The sequence below is a fragment of the Ambystoma mexicanum genome, chromosome 12 (genome assembly GCF_040938575.1).
Source record: "Ambystoma mexicanum isolate Mex_15411 chromosome 12, UKY_AmexF1_1, whole genome shotgun sequence".
In the NCBI taxonomy this organism is placed as follows: Eukaryota; Metazoa; Chordata; class Amphibia; order Caudata; family Ambystomatidae; genus Ambystoma; species Ambystoma mexicanum.
Genome location: NC_090936.1, coordinates 59,701,766 through 59,721,406, shown reverse-complemented (window position 1 = coordinate 59,721,406; position 19,641 = coordinate 59,701,766). Strand labels below are relative to the sequence as shown.

General features: G+C 45.8%; 1 protein-coding gene across 1 annotated transcript in view; it reads right to left on the bottom strand.

The window, feature by feature from the left end:
• Positions 1 to 18,979, bottom strand: part of PDZRN4 (PDZ domain containing ring finger 4) — a 494,262-nt gene extending 475,283 nt beyond the window's left edge. Inside the window, exon 1 of the mRNA XM_069627988.1 lies at positions 18,636 to 18,979. Within this exon, the coding sequence (XP_069484089.1) occupies positions 18,636 to 18,704 (69 nt within the window). The 5' untranslated portion in view covers positions 18,705 to 18,979. The remainder of the gene's footprint in view (positions 1 to 18,635) is intronic.
• Positions 18,980 to 19,641: the final 662 nt, after the last annotated feature.

Here is a 19,641-nt window from a genome sequence, read left to right as displayed (position 1 = left end):
GTGTGCCCCCACGTGCTATACTAAATTTAAAGGGCAAGCTCATTTTTTCACTGCCAATGTTTCCGGTACTGTCCCCATGTTTCGGGACGCCCACAAAGAAAGAGCCTATGACCACAATAATGACATCAGAGATTTGTTCACTGATGACATCACTGGTGACGTCACTAATACCATCATGTATGACTTCACTGATGACATCACCAATAACATCATATATGACAACAATGATTATTTAACTTATGGCATCAGACATTAAACCATTCTAGGTATTTGCATATATTAAGTCGACCCTTACGTTTCTACATATGTGATTTTAGCATTGTATAATAGTTCATAACAACAAGTACATTGTGAAAAATAGTCAAAAGCTACACATACATCATATCACTACTTGTGAAGCTTTCATTTGTAGGAGTTTGGTAAAAGATGATATCTGAATTATAAGTATTAAGGAGTGAGAGATAGAGAAGGCCCACTTCCTCTGGAGTCGTATCCCAGCACTCAGGGTGAGATTACAGAGGGTAGGAGTGTTAAATGGCAATAGAGGACAAAGTGAGTTCCACAGCAGGGGTAGAAGCAGGGCGCAGCAGCGTCATAGCGAGAAGCATAGAGACAGCACCGGGTGTCCAAGGACACGGTCAGCGATGAAGAACCATCCATAAACCAGAAGAAAACTGTGTCCATGTGCAGGACTTCTACTCTGGCCGCTGGTGAGTGGAGAGCTCATGTCACCAGTAATGTCATCAGTGAAGTCATCTGTGATGTCATTATTGTGGCCATAGGCTGCGCAACAGGGGGCGCAAAGTTAAGGGGGTTTTATCTGAGTTTCCAGGGTTTTACTGCGATACGTGTTTTTTACCTTATCTGATCATTAACTAAAGTGTTTTCCATTGAATTTCAAGGGTTTTGTTATTCCATTGATTTTTCCTGCGACACTTGTTAAGATGAGTACATTCTTTAATACATTAAGTAGTTCATGATAGGTCTCCCGATCACCCCTGACATCTTGTTACCAACATTATAAACACAACCCATTGTAGGGACTTTTCATTAAAATTAATTTCATATTTGATGTCATCAATGATGTCCTGTGTGTTAGTCTTAGCAGAGCACGGTGGTGGCGCGAGTTATGGTTGCTTAGCTTACCATAACTGGCAAATTTCTGGGGTTTTTTGGTTTTACTTGTAACCATAATGTCCCTTCAACAAAGCTTTTTCACTGATTTTCATAGGTTTTTATTAGTGCAACTTTACCATAAAGTCCTTTAATAATGTTTTTTCAGTGAATTTCATATGTTTTTACCAGTGCACCCTCATTTGCTACAACTTCCTAATATCATAGTTACCCCCAAAATATCAACATTTTCATCCAAGTAAAAACTGTGGCATTCCCTACCTCCTAGCAACATTTTTAACACTTCTATTAACTTTCTACAACTTTTTAGACCCGTTTCCTGATCACAGACATCTAACGTCACCGCAGAACTTTCGGACAGTGTCACATGACCGCACACGCGCGTGGCTTGATGACATGTCGGCAAAGGGGTCTGTGCTTCACGAACAGTTCAAAACTGCATTTTCAGCTGATCTAGGAAGTTTCAAGTTAAAAATGCACCCTTGCACAACTCCTAGACCTAGTCTTACTGATTGTCCATCTGCAATCCAGGAGCGAGCATATGCTTGGAACACTTTTAGCACAGCTGCTATTTAACTTCCAAAATGGTATCAGCCATGCCCATCCCTCCTCCCCAGGAGCCACCACCACCTGGAGGGCCTCTACAACAGAAAAAGCGCAATCATGCAGAAAACACTCAGGAGGACCAGGAAGACGAGATGGAAGAAATGCCTACCTCGCGCACCCAGAGAGAATCCTGGGGATGGCAGTTTCTCACCACCTTTGACGATGTACTGAATGCTAAGGTCAAAAAGGCTAAATGCATACTCAGTCGCGGACAACCTGGGCAATGCTGCTACGGGCCCACCTCAATGCACCGCCACACTAAATCCAACCACCGGGAAGCGCTGAAAAACACTTCCTTTTTCAGGAAGCAGTAGGCTCTCTTCTTCTACCTCATCTTCATCAACCACTATTGCCACCACACAAGCTACTCCTGTGGGGCAGAAGATCCCACCAGTTAAATTCCAAGCCATAAAAGAGGCTGTTGGTCCATATCTTTCCAAGACAACAGCACTCTGTATATACTGCTACACACGACTCTGCAGGGGGGAGCAGTATTGAAGTGCTTTCGACGCTGCAATCAAGGAGCATCAGAAACACTGCCCCTTACCTTAGATGTAAGGCACACACAACATCTTTCCCTGTACACATGCCCCTCTGTATCTTTCACTGGTGCCCCTTCCCCCATTTCCCTACCCCACCTTACTTCCTGGCCTCTCCTGCAAAGGAAATTCAAAAAATAAATACAAAATCAAAAAACACCAAAAAAAGATTCCTTTAGGATCCACCTTTCACAGTTAAAAAATAGAACTAAAAAAAAGAATCTTATCGGATATAAAAGGATAGAACCCATTTTTTGTCCTAAATACTTTTCTCTAGCATACAATAACGACCATAATCCATGGACCTTTAAAACTATATGCAGTCTCTGCAGACCCCTTTCCAGGCCATGCATCATTGAAAGACCCGGATGGCACGTGCACACGATCGCACAGGACAGCCCTTCTACCATTTTCACTTTTATATTTGTAACACTCGCTCATCACCTGCTTTTGAACAGTCACACATCCATCCACCAATCACTTCCAAACATTCTACATATAACCCTATGAACATATTAAACTTCCACACACCGACTGCCACTTAATGTTCTACAAATCTTTTGCACCTGCACTTCCCTTACTTATACAAAACAATTGTACACAGTGCTCATATAAATGTAAGTATGCATTGTGCAGTGAGATAAGTGCATAAGTAGAAGGGGCAGTACAGATGTGCAAGTGCTCATGGGAGTCCAGGAGGGAAGTGCCAAGGGATGCCAAGGTGTGAGGCCACTGGCTACCTGCACGGGCAGAGGAGTCCCAAGAGTGGGGTGCATCTTAACCGTAACGTCCCTTTAACAATGTTTTTTTCTGCAAATTGAATAGGTTTTTAAGTGAAAATGTTTCATGATGTAACATCACTGTATATAAGTTATTAATAGTTCCTCTTAATATATACGAAAGAACTATAAACCTCCTTTAAGAAATATATGTCTTGCAGTGCATACTTCTGTCTTATCAGTCGTGCATTCTGAGGATGCAAATCATCGTTTAATTGCCTACGGCATGAGGCTCGACCATGACCCCAGCCCCACCAAACCACTCCTATTATTCACTGCACCGACCCCCTGCATCCTGGCTCAGTGTCCACTATACCCTAATAATGTGACCAATGGCCATCGCCAGTCACCAAATCCGTGAAGCATAGGTTCCGGCATGCTGCATTTCCCAATAGGAAAATCAGAATACACATTTGCATTTGCCGAGGGCCAGGTCCAATACCCGGACACCAAATGTATATCACTCATTTTTCTACTTACATTCTGACACTTTGAAAAAATAAAACACAAGACAGATTTGCAAAAACATGCTTTCAGGTCCTTGCTAATACTTGTCGCGCAGGTTTGTTGGAATCTAGTCCACCACTTCAGGCTGTAACTGCAAGCAGAACATTTGTTCCCATACAAAGCTACGGCTTCGGCCATGCCGCATGCCTCAATAAGAAAACTACAAAACACATTTCTCCTTGCTGACGGCCAGGCTCATTGCCCAGGGGCCAAAGTTATAACACTGTGTTGTTTACTTACATTTTGCCTTTTTCAAAAAATAAAACACAGGACATATTTGCAAAACCATGCTTTGAAGTTCTTACTGATGTTTCTCATACATATTTGCTGCAGTCTCATCCAGCACTTCAGCCTGTAGCCATGCGCCGAATTTGTTTTCCCATTCAAACCTGTCCCAATTTCAAAAACCTTTACCACATAGCCGGTCCCTGCTGACCATCCCCACTTTAACCCTATAGCCCGTCCCTTGTGATGATGGCCATTAGCCAGATTGTCCGGGTCATCAGTCACCAAAGGTATATCACTATTTTTTGTACCTATGTTATAACACTTTTCAAAAAATAAAACACAGACACATTTGTGAAACCATGCTTTTGAGTTCTTGACAATGCTCCTTGCAGAGGTTTGCTGCAAATCCAGCCATGTTCTAATTTTTGAAAGGTATCAAAATGTATGTACAAAAAGTAGTCATAGAACTTAGCCATATCTTAACAAAATCCATCCGGACTTTGCACAAACATTCAAGGTTGGGTCTATAATCTGTCTGCTAACTGTTCTGCAGATTCGTCAAATGGCAACAAAGTTATAAGCCATTTAAAAATGGTGACACCCCCCTCTAATTTTGGGCCCTCTTGACAAAATTCTACCAAACATTGCAAAAACATTGAATGCTGGGTCTAAAAAAATCTTGGGCCCCCACCCTATAACTTTGCCCCCGGGATGAAACCTCACCGAACTTCGCAGAATCAATCCGAGGGGGCCAATTTGCAAGATTTGATGAGGATTTGTCCAGGGGGAGCAAAGTATAAGCAAGCACAAAAGTGCTCTTCCTATCGGTTGAGCAACTTAACAATAACTACACGGCCGCTACTGCAGGCCGTGTAAAAAAAAATATATATATATATATATATATATATATATATATATATATATATATATATATATATATATATATATATATATATAACAAGAGGTCATTCTAGTTTGCCTCTCACGTGAAAGCTGGAAATGCAATTCTCCATGTATTAGCAGCTCCTTATACAGAGACAGCTGATATTTTCGTGTGGGCCTCATAGCAGCTTGACCTTTAGTATGCAATACTTTCAAGGATTGACAGTAGCACGGTTCTTTAAAGAAATCTGGATGCTGTGTATTTTCTTAGTGTGTTACCAGATGTTGAAAACTAAGAAAACACATGGCATCCAGGACTGTGGACTATCTCCCATCCGCCAATCCAATGCTTAAATTTTCAAAAGATATGTAGTTGAATATTAGATACATGAACAAAAGTTGAAAACATCAATGTTTGTTAATTAAATCTTAAAATTTACATAAATATAAGTGATTTTCACATATGGCCATCGTAAAAAACAAAAAGAAACAAAGAGCAACCACAGTGTTCTTATGTTGCGATGTGATTTCCAACTCTACGCGTTTCGGGGAAACTCCCCTTCTTCAGGAGTAAAAGAAATCTGCAATTACACATATACATACAATTAATAATCACCTTTATATATGTTAAACACAAAATTACCGTGAACAAATCATTATCAATCATCACTCTAAACCAGCTACAAAGCAACCCAGCTCATACTATGTAGGGTCATTATCATTTTCTTCATAATCAGTAAACCAAAATTGAATACTGGTGTGACTCCAAAGCATGAAATTAGAAGCAAGATAATGGAAAGAATTACCTCTAGTATGTCTTTCTGTGTGGTCTTGCACAATACATGAATATTAATCGGGTTAATACACTTCAACTGCTGAATCAGATCAAAAGGGAACCATAGAGTTCTGGATTTTAAGAGTCATAATAGTACAGTGAAAAAAGCTCAATTCTTACCCAGAGTTTAGAAGGGAGTAGTAATACACTCTAAATCCACAATGAAGAGACCACCGGACAATGGGACCTCTGGTGTGTATCAAGATGAAGTATATAGGAAGTAGTGAAGATCCTAGAGCAAACCGTAAGACCAGTGATTAAAGTTGTAGTATCGGTATCTGCCTTATTAAGAACAACAATATCCATCTGTGGACTATCTTTACCTCAATAGTGAACAAAACAGTCTTTTATTAGTACTGTATTCCCAAAGACCATCAATATCTCCTACTGCACTTGTCATGAAAAGATGGCACCGATGTTCAAAAGACTATTTTAGCCTCCTTATATTCCGAAATTGCGCACTGAAAAGAGAGACAGCAGTAAGCCACAAAGATGGGTGAGTCACTCTATCTTTAGGATCGAGTATTCGAAGTATTGATAGAAACAGTAATAAACTATGTACTTACAATTCGAAAGGCTAATCGTCTTTATAGACAGGATCTTGGAGTTGCTGTCTAATGTGCACCACACGTACAGTGTCCGCATTCGTTATGAGCAATCTCTGCCGGTTAAAATGAAAACAGGAAGAGACTCGGTCACATGACAGAGTCATGTGACCCGGAAATTAAAGGCGAAACAAATTCAAGCGACTCGGAAAAGACAGAACCTATTCCACCGAGATGTTAGTATTGCCGGAGTGAGAATAATAATGGGTGTATAGAGTACCTCGATCTATATAAACTGGGATCCCAGATGTAAACCCCAATGGTAAGTACCGTCATTAAAACGTCACATGGCTGTGTCACATGACCAAAGAACGTGACGAAGAAATAATTAAACACACCCATGGAGAGGTGCCACTCAACTCTTAAATTGGTACTACGGACATCTAAAAACATGGATGATCTCAGAAATAAAAATGAAAGGGATTTATAAAAAAATATGGAAAAATCAAATAAAAATGAAAGTAGTGTCTAGAAAGTAGACAGGGAAAAAAGACTCCAGAGTCAACAAGTAGCAGAGGGGTACATAGTGTATTAACCCTCTCAATAGATGTATTTAAACCTTTCGATTAATCAACCAACTCAATGCGGACACCGTATGTGTGGTGCACATTAGACAGCAACTCCAAGATCCTGTCTATAAAGACGATTAGCCTTTCGAATTGTAAGTACATAGATTATTACTGTTTCTATCAATACTTGGAATGCTCGATCCTAAAGATAGAGTGACTCACCCATCTTTGTGGCTTACTTCTGTCTCTCTTTTCAGTGCGCAATTTCGGAATATAAGGAGGCTAAAATAGTCTTTTGAACATCAGTGCCATCTTTTCATGATGAGTGCAGTAGGAGATATTGATGGTCTTTGGGAATACAGTACTAATAAAAGACTGTTTTGTTCACTATTGAGGTAAAGATAGTCCACAGATGGATATTGTTGTTCTTAATAAGGCAGATACCGATACTACAACTTTAATCACTGGTCTTACGGTTTGCTCTAGGATCTTCACTACTTCCTATATACTTCATCTTGATACACACCAGAGGTCCTGTTGTCCGGTGGTCTCATCATTGTGGATTTAGAGTTTATTCCTACTCCCTTCTAAACTCTGGGTAAGAATTGAGCTTTTTTCACTGTACTATTATGACTCTTAAAATCCAGAACTCTATGGTTCCCTTTTGATCTGATTCAGCAGTTGAAGTGTATTAACCCGATTAATATTCATGTATTGTGCAAGACCACACAGAAAGACATACTAGAGGTAATTCTTTCCATTATCGTGCTTCTAATTTCATGCTTTGGAGTCACACCAGTATTCAATTTTGGTTTACTGATTATGAAGAAAATGATAATTACCCTACATAGTATGAGCTGGGCTGCTTTGTAGCTGGTTTAGAGTGATGATTGATAATGATTTGTTCACGGTAATTTTGTGTTGAACATATATAAAGGTGATTATTAATTGTATGTATATGTGTAATTGCAGATTTCTCGTACTCCTGAAGAAGGGGAGTTTCCCCGAAACACGTAGAGTTGGAAATCACATCGCAACATAAGAACATTGTGGTTGCTCTTTGTTTCTTTTTGTTTTTTACGATGGCCATATGTGAAAATCACTTATATTTATGTAAATTTTAAGGTTTAATTAACAAACATTGATGTTTTCAACTTTTGTTCATGTATCTAATATTCAATTACATATCTTTTGAAAATGTAAGCATTGTATTGACTGATTTTTTCAGCTTTAATGGTGTGCAGGGGACGGGAGTGTCTTTAAATTTAGACACTTTGTTTAGTTCATGTTTTATTCAGGCTCCAGTGTCAGGGCTTGTATTCCTCCCCAGCACCCTGAATCATTTGAAATTGTCTATGTAACTTTTTCACCCATTGACAGAAAACTAGGTGTGCACCTATTGACTACTATTTTCTATCTCCCATCCGTGCAGTAACCAGGACCAATCCAACTTAGCTTCAAAGCGAAGAAGGGGCTGGCCCCCTCAAGCCATGTTGCTCTAAGTGGTCTTGTAACTTATGCTAATTTACTAGGCAATAGGGCCCTAGGGGCCCAGCATCTTCCTTGCTTTGAAAATGAGAAGGGTCAGCCCCGGTTACTGCATGGATGGGAGAACCGGGTGGCTATCCAGTCTGGTGATTTGTCACCCATGATTTCACTATAGCTATTAAAATATACATTTTTTTTCTTTAACTGCAGCTATGAACTACAAATACACTCAACTATACCATTGGTTATTATTTTGCAGTTATCGGGGGAAAAAGTGGGGGGAAATGCTTCCCTGCGCTCCCAGACTCTCACCAAGTGCGGCCCACCTCTGTGCCAGCTCCCTCCACTTCCCTGATAGCCTCCTCACTTGGCCTGCCCTCTCCCATTTACCCCACAACACTTGTTTCTGTGATGCGTTTCAGTTGCAATGTCGTGTAGCCGCGGCTATTCTGTCCGTCGGCCGGTGTTACAGAAAATCTTATGTTGCAAACTCAGTCTAAACACCTTCTCCAACGCCCTCTAGCCGCCGCCACCTCTACCCTAAAGACCTTTCCAAGATTTTTCACCCAGAAATGGCATTTTCCTGCTTTTTCATTTTCACCTAACCAAGGTTATAGCCATGACTATCTCTCGCATTGAGAGGAAAAAAAAGATGGCAGATATTTAATTTATAAACACCCGGTTTCTCCGCAGTTTACCCCCTTCTCTGTCAAATATTTAAGTACTGGATGGAATAACCCCAAGCCATAAAAGGGTCGCAAGTCAACGCTTTCTGCCCAAGTTGTTTCAAACCTGGTCCAAATCTGTCCAGGGTTTTGGCTGTCCGGTGCAGCAAAAATTTACCTTTTTTTGTCTATGGGAAAATGAATGAGGAGTATGCCGAAACTATGTTTTTTTTATTTTTCAAAGAATCTTTCCGAAACGTTCTGGTCTGGTGGGGCCTGTGACAATCTTTTTAGTTGGCAAACTTTCAGCTAACTCCGTCTTACGAGTCAAAAGTTATTAGCAATTCATTTTTTCAATTTCCTATGTAACTCTATTTAACCATAACTATAGGGCGGCGACCGCTACCCTATAATATCTCGATGTTAACGATTTTGTCTCGATATATCGGTATGTCTCCAAAACTCAAAACATTGCCCAGCCCTAAGACTACAACTCCAATGGTTCCTCTCTCGATGCCTAAGGCTGGTGGGATTTTGTAGTCCAGAACATCTGGACAGCCAGAGGTTGCAGACCCCATATGTAGCCACTTTAGAACTACAAGCATTTGATGTACCAATTGAAGCACAGAACATTTGAGATGGATGATAGTGCAGGGGGCATCACATGACCAATTACTTCTGGCAGAGAAAGTAGCGACTGACTGGGCATGAGGGCCACCTCCATAGATGGCATTATTCAGGGTGTTATAAGGACCCTGAATAAACGGACTCGTCATGGGACATGCTGGAGGCCGTAGGCTGTGCCAGCTTCCCTCCACTGATACAGAATGATTCCAGCTTAGACGCAGAGTTTTCTCACTACTCTGAAGGCGTCATCTTAATAGAGATATCTTTTTAAAGAAAGCAAGAACTTCCTTGTCTAGATAGCAAAAAAGGTTCGATGACTGCCAGTGGCCACCAAATAAATGAAGCATGAATAACGCCCACATGCTGTGTAACAGGAGAATTATGTGGCGACGTCAAAATTATAATAATTCCACCCCATAAAGATAAATGCTTAAGCTTCAAATGATCAGTCACATGAACAACTCCATCTTTTCCTAGAGGGCTTTGTGTCTCGGGAGTATTCAAGGCAAGTGTCTTCAGGCTGCAGTAACTTCACCTATGTATCTCATTTCTTGGACCAACTCTCTTTATGTGAGGCATAAATAACACTGACACCATTCCCCACACAAGGGCCAGGTGCATCATAAGTGGCATGAAGGACCGCCCTCCCAGTCCCCTAATTCCAACCGCCAACTTAGCAATACGCTCTAGCAATGTCATTTATCACACGCTAAGATACTACTGATCCCCAACACTTTCTCCAACCTGCACATTTCTCCAGCGCACCGAGAACGACAGTGCGGGAGACTGTGTGCAGAATGATAAATGCGTGCACTGCGTATTCATGGAATTCACTGCGCAAAGTAACCGTATTTGCAGAAGTCGTGTCTGGAACGCCCCTGACACGCCCCAACGCAAAGCATAAACAGCCAGAACAGCTACATTTGTGTGCTCACCTCTGCGCTGCGAATCCTATGCTGAAGTGTACTTACGCCGGTCTTCAGGTGGCCAAGAGATCAAGGGAGTTGCATGGGCATTTAGCAAGCGAGAGGTTGCGTGGTCACATCCAGGAATATGCTTTGCCATAGACTGCCTGCGGCCCGTCCCTCAAAAGTGAGAGGACAGAGGGTGAGAGGAGAAGAAAGGAGAGGAGGAAGAGGAGAGGTGAGGAGAAGAAAGAGAAGGCAGAGTCAGAAAGAGGTCAAAGAATATGCACGCAGGAGTGGGGTAAAAGAGAATCAAGCTGCGGAGCGCGGGGACAAAAACATTATATGAGAGAGGGCACTGACGAGCCTATGAGAGGTAGTAGAGCGTGACTAAGAGAGAAGAAGGAAGTCTGAGACCAAGGGCCTGATTTGGTCAATTGTGTGCGTGCTGGAAATGGACTTTGTGCACTTTTCAGCACGCAAAGCTCATTTTATCAATTCATGGAACCGACTTTACATGCTCTTCTGGGACCTTGCAGGGACTTTGCCCATGTCCGTCACGGCTTTCCATGCAGTCGAGCGATTTGCGCGAGACTCTACCCAAAGTGTGGGACGGGCCTTTGCAAGGAAATCAATAGGGGGCCTTTACATGCATATGCCCCATTCCCCACGCAGAATGAGGAATAACCAGAAATGACATGGGCATGTCGAGGGACAGGCTACGCAAAGAAATTGGCACGCCCAGCAAATGCGCAAACAAACATGTATTCATGGATCTGACCGCGCAACGTCACGTTGGGGAAAGATCCACGCAAAGCTTGAAATTTTACCACCACATGATAGGAGGCACAAAGTCCCAATTGCATAGGAACCAACGCACAAAGATATGGTACAGTCAGGGATTTAGTTGGGCCGACATGCAGTTGAGATGCTGATTGAAGTTATGGGTGCACGTGTGTGGATTAGCAGGGTGTTGCCGTCATTTACAGTGGTTTGCACACAGATTTTTCGGGGACTTGCTTGAGTTACGAGACATGTAACACATTTTGTCAGGGTGCAGTTAGGAATTACGGGGGACCGTACGCAGTATCACTGGGGTGCTGCCTTGATTTCGGGCGGACTGCACGCAGTGTTGACAGGGCGCATGATGGTGCGGATGGGGACTGCACAAAGGTTGGTATATGTGGCTGGATCTGCTTTGCGTGGGGGCGCGTCGTGTGAACCGGGTTAGTTTGCGCTTTGGAATCCATAAATACGCTGCACACGCAAAGTGACTGGCGCGCACAGTTGCGCCTAAAGTTATTTTACGCGCAGAGTACTTTATTGGGTCTTTGCACTATTTCTATTAATCGGACCCTAAGTGAGAGAAGGGGGAAGAAACAGCTATGAACAGATGAATACATGAAATACAAATATGCAGACAGGCAGAGAAAAGGGCGTGCCAGAATGCAGGCTTACTTCGTATTCATTGTACCCAGTGCTGGCAATTGGGCCTGCTCTCGCCGGATCCAAGATCCGGCACCAGATGTGTATCCGGATCTCGGGAACTGGCAAGAGTCAGCGCTGGGGGAAAAAGAAAAAATAAAGCGCCTGCGAGCAAACTGTAACTTCCTTTGGTGACCCCGTGCAAGGGGTCACCAGAGCAAGTTATAGTCCTCAGCCACGACCCGGTCCTCAGCCACGACCCGGTTTATTTATTTATTTATGCAATTATTGTCAGATACATGGACCCGATTTACTTATTTATTTGTGCAATATTTGTCAGATACCCGTATCCGACAAAAGTTGCATGAATAAATAAATGTACAGGTATCTGACAAACATTGCATGAATAAATAAATACCCCTATTAACATTGAAACTATCCCACATGATGCAATCACCCAACTGCTTTCAGTGGGGAGCTGCAGGAGCTGTGCCGGGTGTGGTTCAAGTAAAAGAAAACGTTGCTTATGGCGAACAGAAATCACCCACCCTGTTTAAAAAGTACCCAAGGGGGAGTTTTTTTTAATAAAATGGGATTCAAATTGGCAATTTTAAAGAATATTTACTCAGCAACACTGGTCAAAACTATTATACGCATAGTGAAGTGACTCATCACCAGTGCCATGGAAAAGAAGCATCATAGAAGAAATAACGCCATTTTAAACTAGTGTTTTGGACATTTCCTTTGATCAGAGGTCAACTGCCAGCTCCGCCCTCATAAACCCCACCTCCTCGGGCACCGCCCCCCAAGCTCCGCCCCCACCCCGGCCCTTGTGGGATCCCCACAAATTTTTTTCCATTTCCACCACTGATTGTACAACCGAGGGACACGAATTCTAATGACAACTTGCCCATTTGAACACACTGTGTGATCCTGATCAAACCGTTGTATTATTCGCAAAATTTGTCGAGATGAAAATGGCACACAAACTATCATGCCCTCTAGAAATAGCTTAGTAATAGTATTTCAATTGTTCAAAATGTAGAGGGTGATAAGGGAGGTGTGAAAATAAAAGGATACTTTATTATCATAACAAAAACGTTTATCAACTATTTTAAATGTGTGGAGCAAGGCCGAGATTAACTGTTCACCATTTCATAGGTTTGCAAGGAGAAGGCTGCCTGTTGGAAATCACTTTATCTGCCTATATATATATGTTTCTATGAGGATAGCTTAAGAGTTAAGCGCTCACCCTGACACAGGTAAGCCAGCAAGTTTGAATCCCGGAAGGGTCGATCAGCTCTCCAACCTTTTGGAATCCATAGATTGAGAGTCATTAATTTGGGAAATAACAGCTAACAGTAGCCGGAAATCACTAGTGGACAACACTCAGCCAATCAGAATGCTCTGAATACAGTCACTAACTATACATATAGGCTTTGTCCCAATCATTCTGTCTTGAGAACTAGGGAACAACTACACAAAGCTTTTCTCTGCATTCAAGAAACAAAAATGCTATTCTCCAGCAATATTTCTACAAGACACTCCCTTGCTGGTTTTTGACTTGACTTTCAACGTTACAGCTGCATGCTATGCAAGGCGTTACACCTACGTGAAAGCTAACGCATGAAACAATGATTTTACTGTAGATAAACAGCGTGCTTTTACTTCACACCTAATGCACGCTCATTTTAAACATTCCCAGCTCATCTAAGTTTACAATGATATGCTTTTCTCATAAACATTACTTTGTTTTTTAAATGCTACAAGATAAAAAAAAAACACATTTAATGTACTGGCACGTTTTGTCTATTTACTTCACTCACCATTAAAGTAAGATTTTGGAGTTCACCACAACTCTAAAAAGCTATACTGCTGCTAGCACTATGCACAAGCCTTGTAGACTAAGGGGTGCGGGGAGGGGTGCCATTGTCGCTTGGGCTCATGACCTGCGTGCAAACGTGCGGTCCGGTGTGAACTCGGGGTGGGCATTAACCCACGATAATGACCCTACCGTGGGTCTATAAGGAAGGAATCTGAAATTAAGCACTCAATAAAACATTATGATATCGGTATTGCACGCACCATATCTGCAAAGTGCATATGCACATGTGCGCTTCTAGCATACGAGGTCATTCTGCACACATGCTAACATGGCCCATTCCATTCGGGATATTGTAATCCAGCCTTGATTTTAACGTTGCATACTGGGACTTGTCGTCATGGGCTTATAATGTAGAAAGTCAGAACTACAAGTCCCAGAATGCACAGTGAAACCCAGGAGTGGACTAGCATCTAGCACCTGGAATGTGTGTGTAGTGATGTAGGCCTGTCTGGGAGCTACAGAAGGAACCTGGAAGCACCTGCACTCAGGTGCCCATTGGATCTTTAATAATAATCTGTCGCCATCTGAAGCAATGTACAAATAGCCACGGCCTCTGGAGAGCGACACCATGCGGTGAATGTGCACATTTAAGTACAGCCAATAAAAGGAAAGCATATCCCTCATCCCCCCAGTCCCCCCAAACAACCAAGTCCATTTCTGAGAGGGGGGTTTGCTTTGTCGAACAAAAAAGCTCCAGCAGAGCTGAGCTGTCCTGAAAGCGAAAATGGCTTCTGACGTGAAACACGCTGGCCCCTTGGACGTGGGTCTGGTTTCCTTCTAGGTTCCAGACTTGTCGCACAGAGGGCAAAGGTCGCGCGGGAGGCCTTCCGTGTAATGAGCTCTGGTAGTGAAACCAAACAGAGGCGTCTTTGCTCCACTCAATCAGCGAGAGCGAAATAAAATTTGTTGGACGTGGAAGGGGAGGCAAAGTCATCAAAGAAAACATTAACCATCTTTAGGACCCACACATCGTATTATATCCCATGGCGTGAATTGTGGGTGTTATGAATAATGTTGGAGACATGCAGACCTCAGAAGGAATGACAGAGAGTGGGGTCATTTAAACTGTGATTCCAATCTGCCAGCAGCAGGGTGCCCGCATACCTCCACAGATGGCTCTCAACCCACTGAGCTACCGAAGGGAAAGAACTACACAACACATGCTTCACATTTCTATTGAATTGCAGGCAGGATCTTTGACAAGAATCTGTGCACATGGAACAGGTCCCAGGGGAGGGTGCCTCACGAGGCTGCTAGGCCAAAACAAACGAGGCGATGGCTGGAAGGTTTAGAAGTAACCATAACCACTGTCCTCGCTCTCTGCAACCCTCCAGACCATTGTTCTTCGCCTGCCAGCCACTGCAGAAAGGAGACAAAACGCATGCAAACCAGGCTTGGTCCCACCCCCGAAAGGTATGACTTGGACAAACTGGTTGTAGTAAAGGGTGGCGGCAGAGAGGGGGTGGGGGCGAAACAGACAAGACCTAATGTACATGGGGGAGGCGGAGGGGGAGGGTCGGACTGGGGCATAACACGGTGTCGGGAACCAATGAAAAAGTGGCCCACAGGTGCAAATGGTAATTCGTTTCGTGAAAGACTGTTTGAGTAGTACCCAAGGGGGGCACGGGGGCTTGATAAAAATGTGATGCAAATTGTACATTTTTTAAAGAATATTCATTCCTTAGCACTGGTCAAAACTACTAGTCGCATGGAGAAGTAACTTCTGAAACTGGCCCACATGGACCAAGAAAGTGGCCCACTTTGACCAGATAAAACGACCCACACTAGCATTTGCGTTCTTGGTTTGGATATTGCCCTATAGGCCAGTCGGAGACTGCAGAGGGTCGATAGTAGAGCAGGTACAATGTATACCCTAAAATTGTTAATTTTTTGCAACAGAGAGATGCTGCGTGCCTAGCATCCATTGCTGCCTGTGGCATCACCAATGATATGATATGATAGGTTATTTATAACGTGCTTAATACCCAGAAGTTTCTAAGCGCGGACCCGGGGATCGAACCTGTGGTGCTCTGTGACGTCTTGCTTCCAAGGCGAGCATGTTGCCCCTGAGCTATCCTCCCAAGGAGCGTGTGTTTGTTTGCTTTCAGACCTTCAGGCCTGCTGTCCCAAAGTGTGTGTGGAATGATGCAGCTCCCCCCCCACCACCTCCAAAAAAATCAGACGCCACTTTACATCTTTCACGCGCCTCCGGATACACAGTAACACAACTATTCACAAAACGTTTGCCGGTCACATAGTGGCAACCATGGCACTGCATGCGCTATCAGCTCCCTGCCAGGCCTTAGCCATGGCCCAGGCAGCACTCCTTGAATATACATGAGTCCCGTTGGGTCAAATGTGTTCGGAAAGCATTGCTAATCTGTAGGTGTTGCATGGCAAGATATGCCCACGCCTTTTCGGACACACAGTGGCAACAGTGGCATTGCATGCGCTATCAGCTCCCTGCCAGGCCCTAGCCATGCCCCAGGCAGCACTCCTTGAATATACATGAGTCCCGTTGGGTCTAATGTGTTCGCAAAGCATTGTTAATCTGCAGGTACGACGTGTCAACACATGCCCACGCCTTTTCGGACACACAGTGGCAATGGTGGCATTGCATGCACTATCAGCACCATGCCAGGCCTTAGACATGCCCCAGGCAGCACTCCTTGAATAAACATGAGTCCCGTTGGGTCTAATATGTTCGCAAAGCATTGCTAATCTGTAGGTGTGACACGGCAAGACATGCCCACGCCTTTTCGGACACACAGTGGCAATAGAGGCATTGCATGCGCTGTCAGCGTCCTCCCACGCCTTAGCCATGCCCCAGGCAGCACTCCTTGGATATACATGAGTCCCGTTGGGTAATGTGTTCGGAAAGCATGACTAATCTGCAGGTACGACGTGGCAACACATGCCCACGCCTTTTCGGACATACAGTGGCAACGGTGGCACTGCATGCGCTATCAGCACCCTGCCAGGCCTTAGCCATGCCCCAGGCAGCACTCCTTGGATATACATGGGTCTAATGTGTTCGCAAAGCATTGTTAACCTGCAGGTGCGACGTGGCAAGACATGTCCACGCCTTTTCGGACACACAGTGGCAACGGTGGCATTGCATGCGCTATCAGCTCCCTGCCAGGCCTTAGCCATGCCCCAGGCAGCACTCCTTGAATATACATAAGTCCCGTTGGGTCTAATGTGTTCGCAAAGCATTGCTAATCTGCAGGTGCGACGTGGCAAGACATGGCCGCGCCAGAAATCGCGCAGCAGGAGCTAAACGGGGCTGTGATTAGGAAATTACAAGACCACAAAATCAAATAGGGACGGATTTGACAAGAGTCAAGTGCTCCTGTTTGAAGGCGCTAATTCGGATTATTGTACCAGACAATCTAAAAAGGGATCCGACCGCCCAGGCGCCCGTGCCGCGGACAGATGCACTGGTCCGCGAATTGCTGCGCCTGGGGGGGGCGGAGGGGCGTGAGCTGGAAGGTGGTGGCGGGGAGGGGGCTCACCCTTGAAGCATTCAACCTGGCTGGGAACACGATGCAGGCGCGTGAGCTCTGAGCTCTATAAACTGTGGGTGCAAAGACAGGCAGCAGGGTGTGCACACACATTCACACACCAAAGTGTCCAGAAATACAGGCTGCAGCGTTGGGGGGTCGGGGGGGCGGGGGAGGAGGGTCATCCTGAAATTCACCCTATCCGGGGTCTCCCTTAATCCTTTCAGAGATAAGACATTGCCTTCCAAACTCTGGCAAGCGGTGGGGTTCATCCCTCTGTCCGCAGTCAACAAGCACCCCAAAAAGCATAACCACTGCAATGGAACAGATGGGGAGCTCTATTTTGGGGGTATTCTGGGATGCTGGCAATTGGAAATCAGGACATCGCGATCCCCTACCCCCCCCCCCCGCACCCCCCCGCCACCTCCTCCCACACTAGCTCAGAGACTATGGCCCGAATGGGGGCAGGCGGGGAGCCTCACCTCCATACAGCACCAGGAAAGCGCCTTGAGTCTCCTCGCCTGCCCGAGAGAGAGAGAAACACATTGACAACCAGCAGCACGAGCGCAACACCTGGCACAGATGCAAATGACAAAAGCAGAGCACACACCTGCAGTGTGTTATACGTGTTCCATGCGGTGAGCAACTATATCGGCGTGTTTTGCCTTTGCACGGAGGTGCAATCTTTTTAATTCAAACGATTTCTAGGACACGTTTGGAAAAGGACATACAGCTGAGAAGGCGTCCCAGGCGGAGGTCCCGCTGCCAGAGGGCGGGGGGGGGGGGGCGTCCGGGAGCGGCCGCCACTCAGATCCCGCCGTGCGCCCACAGACCACCTGCACTGAGCCTGTCACTGGCAATGCCCGCGGACACCGAGGGCGCTCGGCCGCTGTCAGCATCTGTATGTCAGCCGGTGACAAATGTGTGCAGAGGCAGCCGGGGCCCCGCAGCGGGGATGGCAGGCACCGCACACACACACACAAACACACACGCCCTCATGGCACGGCGGAGCGCGCGCTGCGTTCCATGAACAAGCCCGCCGCCCCCGCGTCCTGCTGCCCGGAGCATCTTGAACACAACACCCGCGGGCCCTGCTGTGCGTGCTCCAGGGCCCGATCACAACACAGTGCGGGGGTCACCACCACGCTGCCCGGCGGCAACTTCCACCTGAGGCCGGGCAGCGCGCCCGAGGGTCACACGATGCACTCTGCGGCCACTAACATGATAGCACTGGTAACGTGTTCGGGCGAATAACTGGGTGTCACACAGCGTGGGAACCATACAATGACATGCACAGCAGCATGGCTGGAAATGTGTGCAAACAAACTTGCAAGAGCTGGGGTGGCGAGTAAACCAGCGCACTTGCCATCCCAACTCGCCCCCCAAACAGGTGCACCGCCATCCCATCCTCAGGTGCAGTAGTGGGACTCCACACGCTGCCACTGCCTGCCCACAGCGTGCACCCAAAGCTGCGGGCGACCCGTAACTTTCCGCGCAAGTTGGCCCCCCTCACCTGCGCAACTTCGTAGAGCAGCTTGTAGTGCTCGTCCCGCTTCTGGAAAGTGCACAGATTGCAGCCCATCCTCGCGGCCCGGCTCCGGCGCCGCCTCCCGCCGACAGGGTCTCGCCCTCCGGACCCAGCCCCGCGCGGCACCGCTCTGGTGCATCCGTCAATCCCGGGTGGCGGGGCAGCGCTGCGGCGGTGGTGGTGGCGGCGGCGGCATGCCGTCTCTCCCTCCTCCTGCGCCCTGCTGCATCCCGCAGCATCCACACACAGAGACACGCGCGCGCGCGCACCGGCCGAGGGACCGTCAGCTCATGACAACACTCCCCTCCGGCTGCGCACCAGCGCACATGACTGCGCGGATTCCAGCTCATGAATATGGAGGCGCCCTCATTGGCTCCTGTCGCAGAGCGCTGCCCACCGCGCACGTGCCTATTTACCAATGCAGGCGCAATAGCGCTGCTGTTAAACACAACTGGGGGGGGGGGGGGGGGTGGGGTGTGCAGCGCCAGTGCCTTCTTTCTCAAAGGCACTATGCTAGGGTCATGGCGGGCTCCTTGTGGAGGGGCAACCCCCCCCATGCGTTAACCCATCTTTTGGTGCACGCAGCCATGCAACTATTGCCGAGAGCGGGGACACCGTTCTTCGTTTTCTTTTGACATGCATTAGAAAACATGATAAACATCTTTTATTGCAAAATTATCCGAAATATGAAGAAAAAAAACACGGCTCTCTCTCCCCCGGAGAAGCGGCGGAAGACACAAAAACACGAGTCTGTCTTTCCCAGTGAGCTGTCACATGCGACGGGTGCACAGCACAGCAGTCAGCAATGGTGAACGTGGCAGTGCCACAGGAATGCATCGCGGTGTTTAAGCGCCTAGAGGCGAGTCCATAGCAACACTGCGAAACACTTCAAGGAAGCAGCTCTTATTCAGGCAGCCAATTACAAAAATGCACCTGGCCTGTTAGTGTCACAACACAACCCTAACGCATACCTTGGGTGCTGACTCGAGAT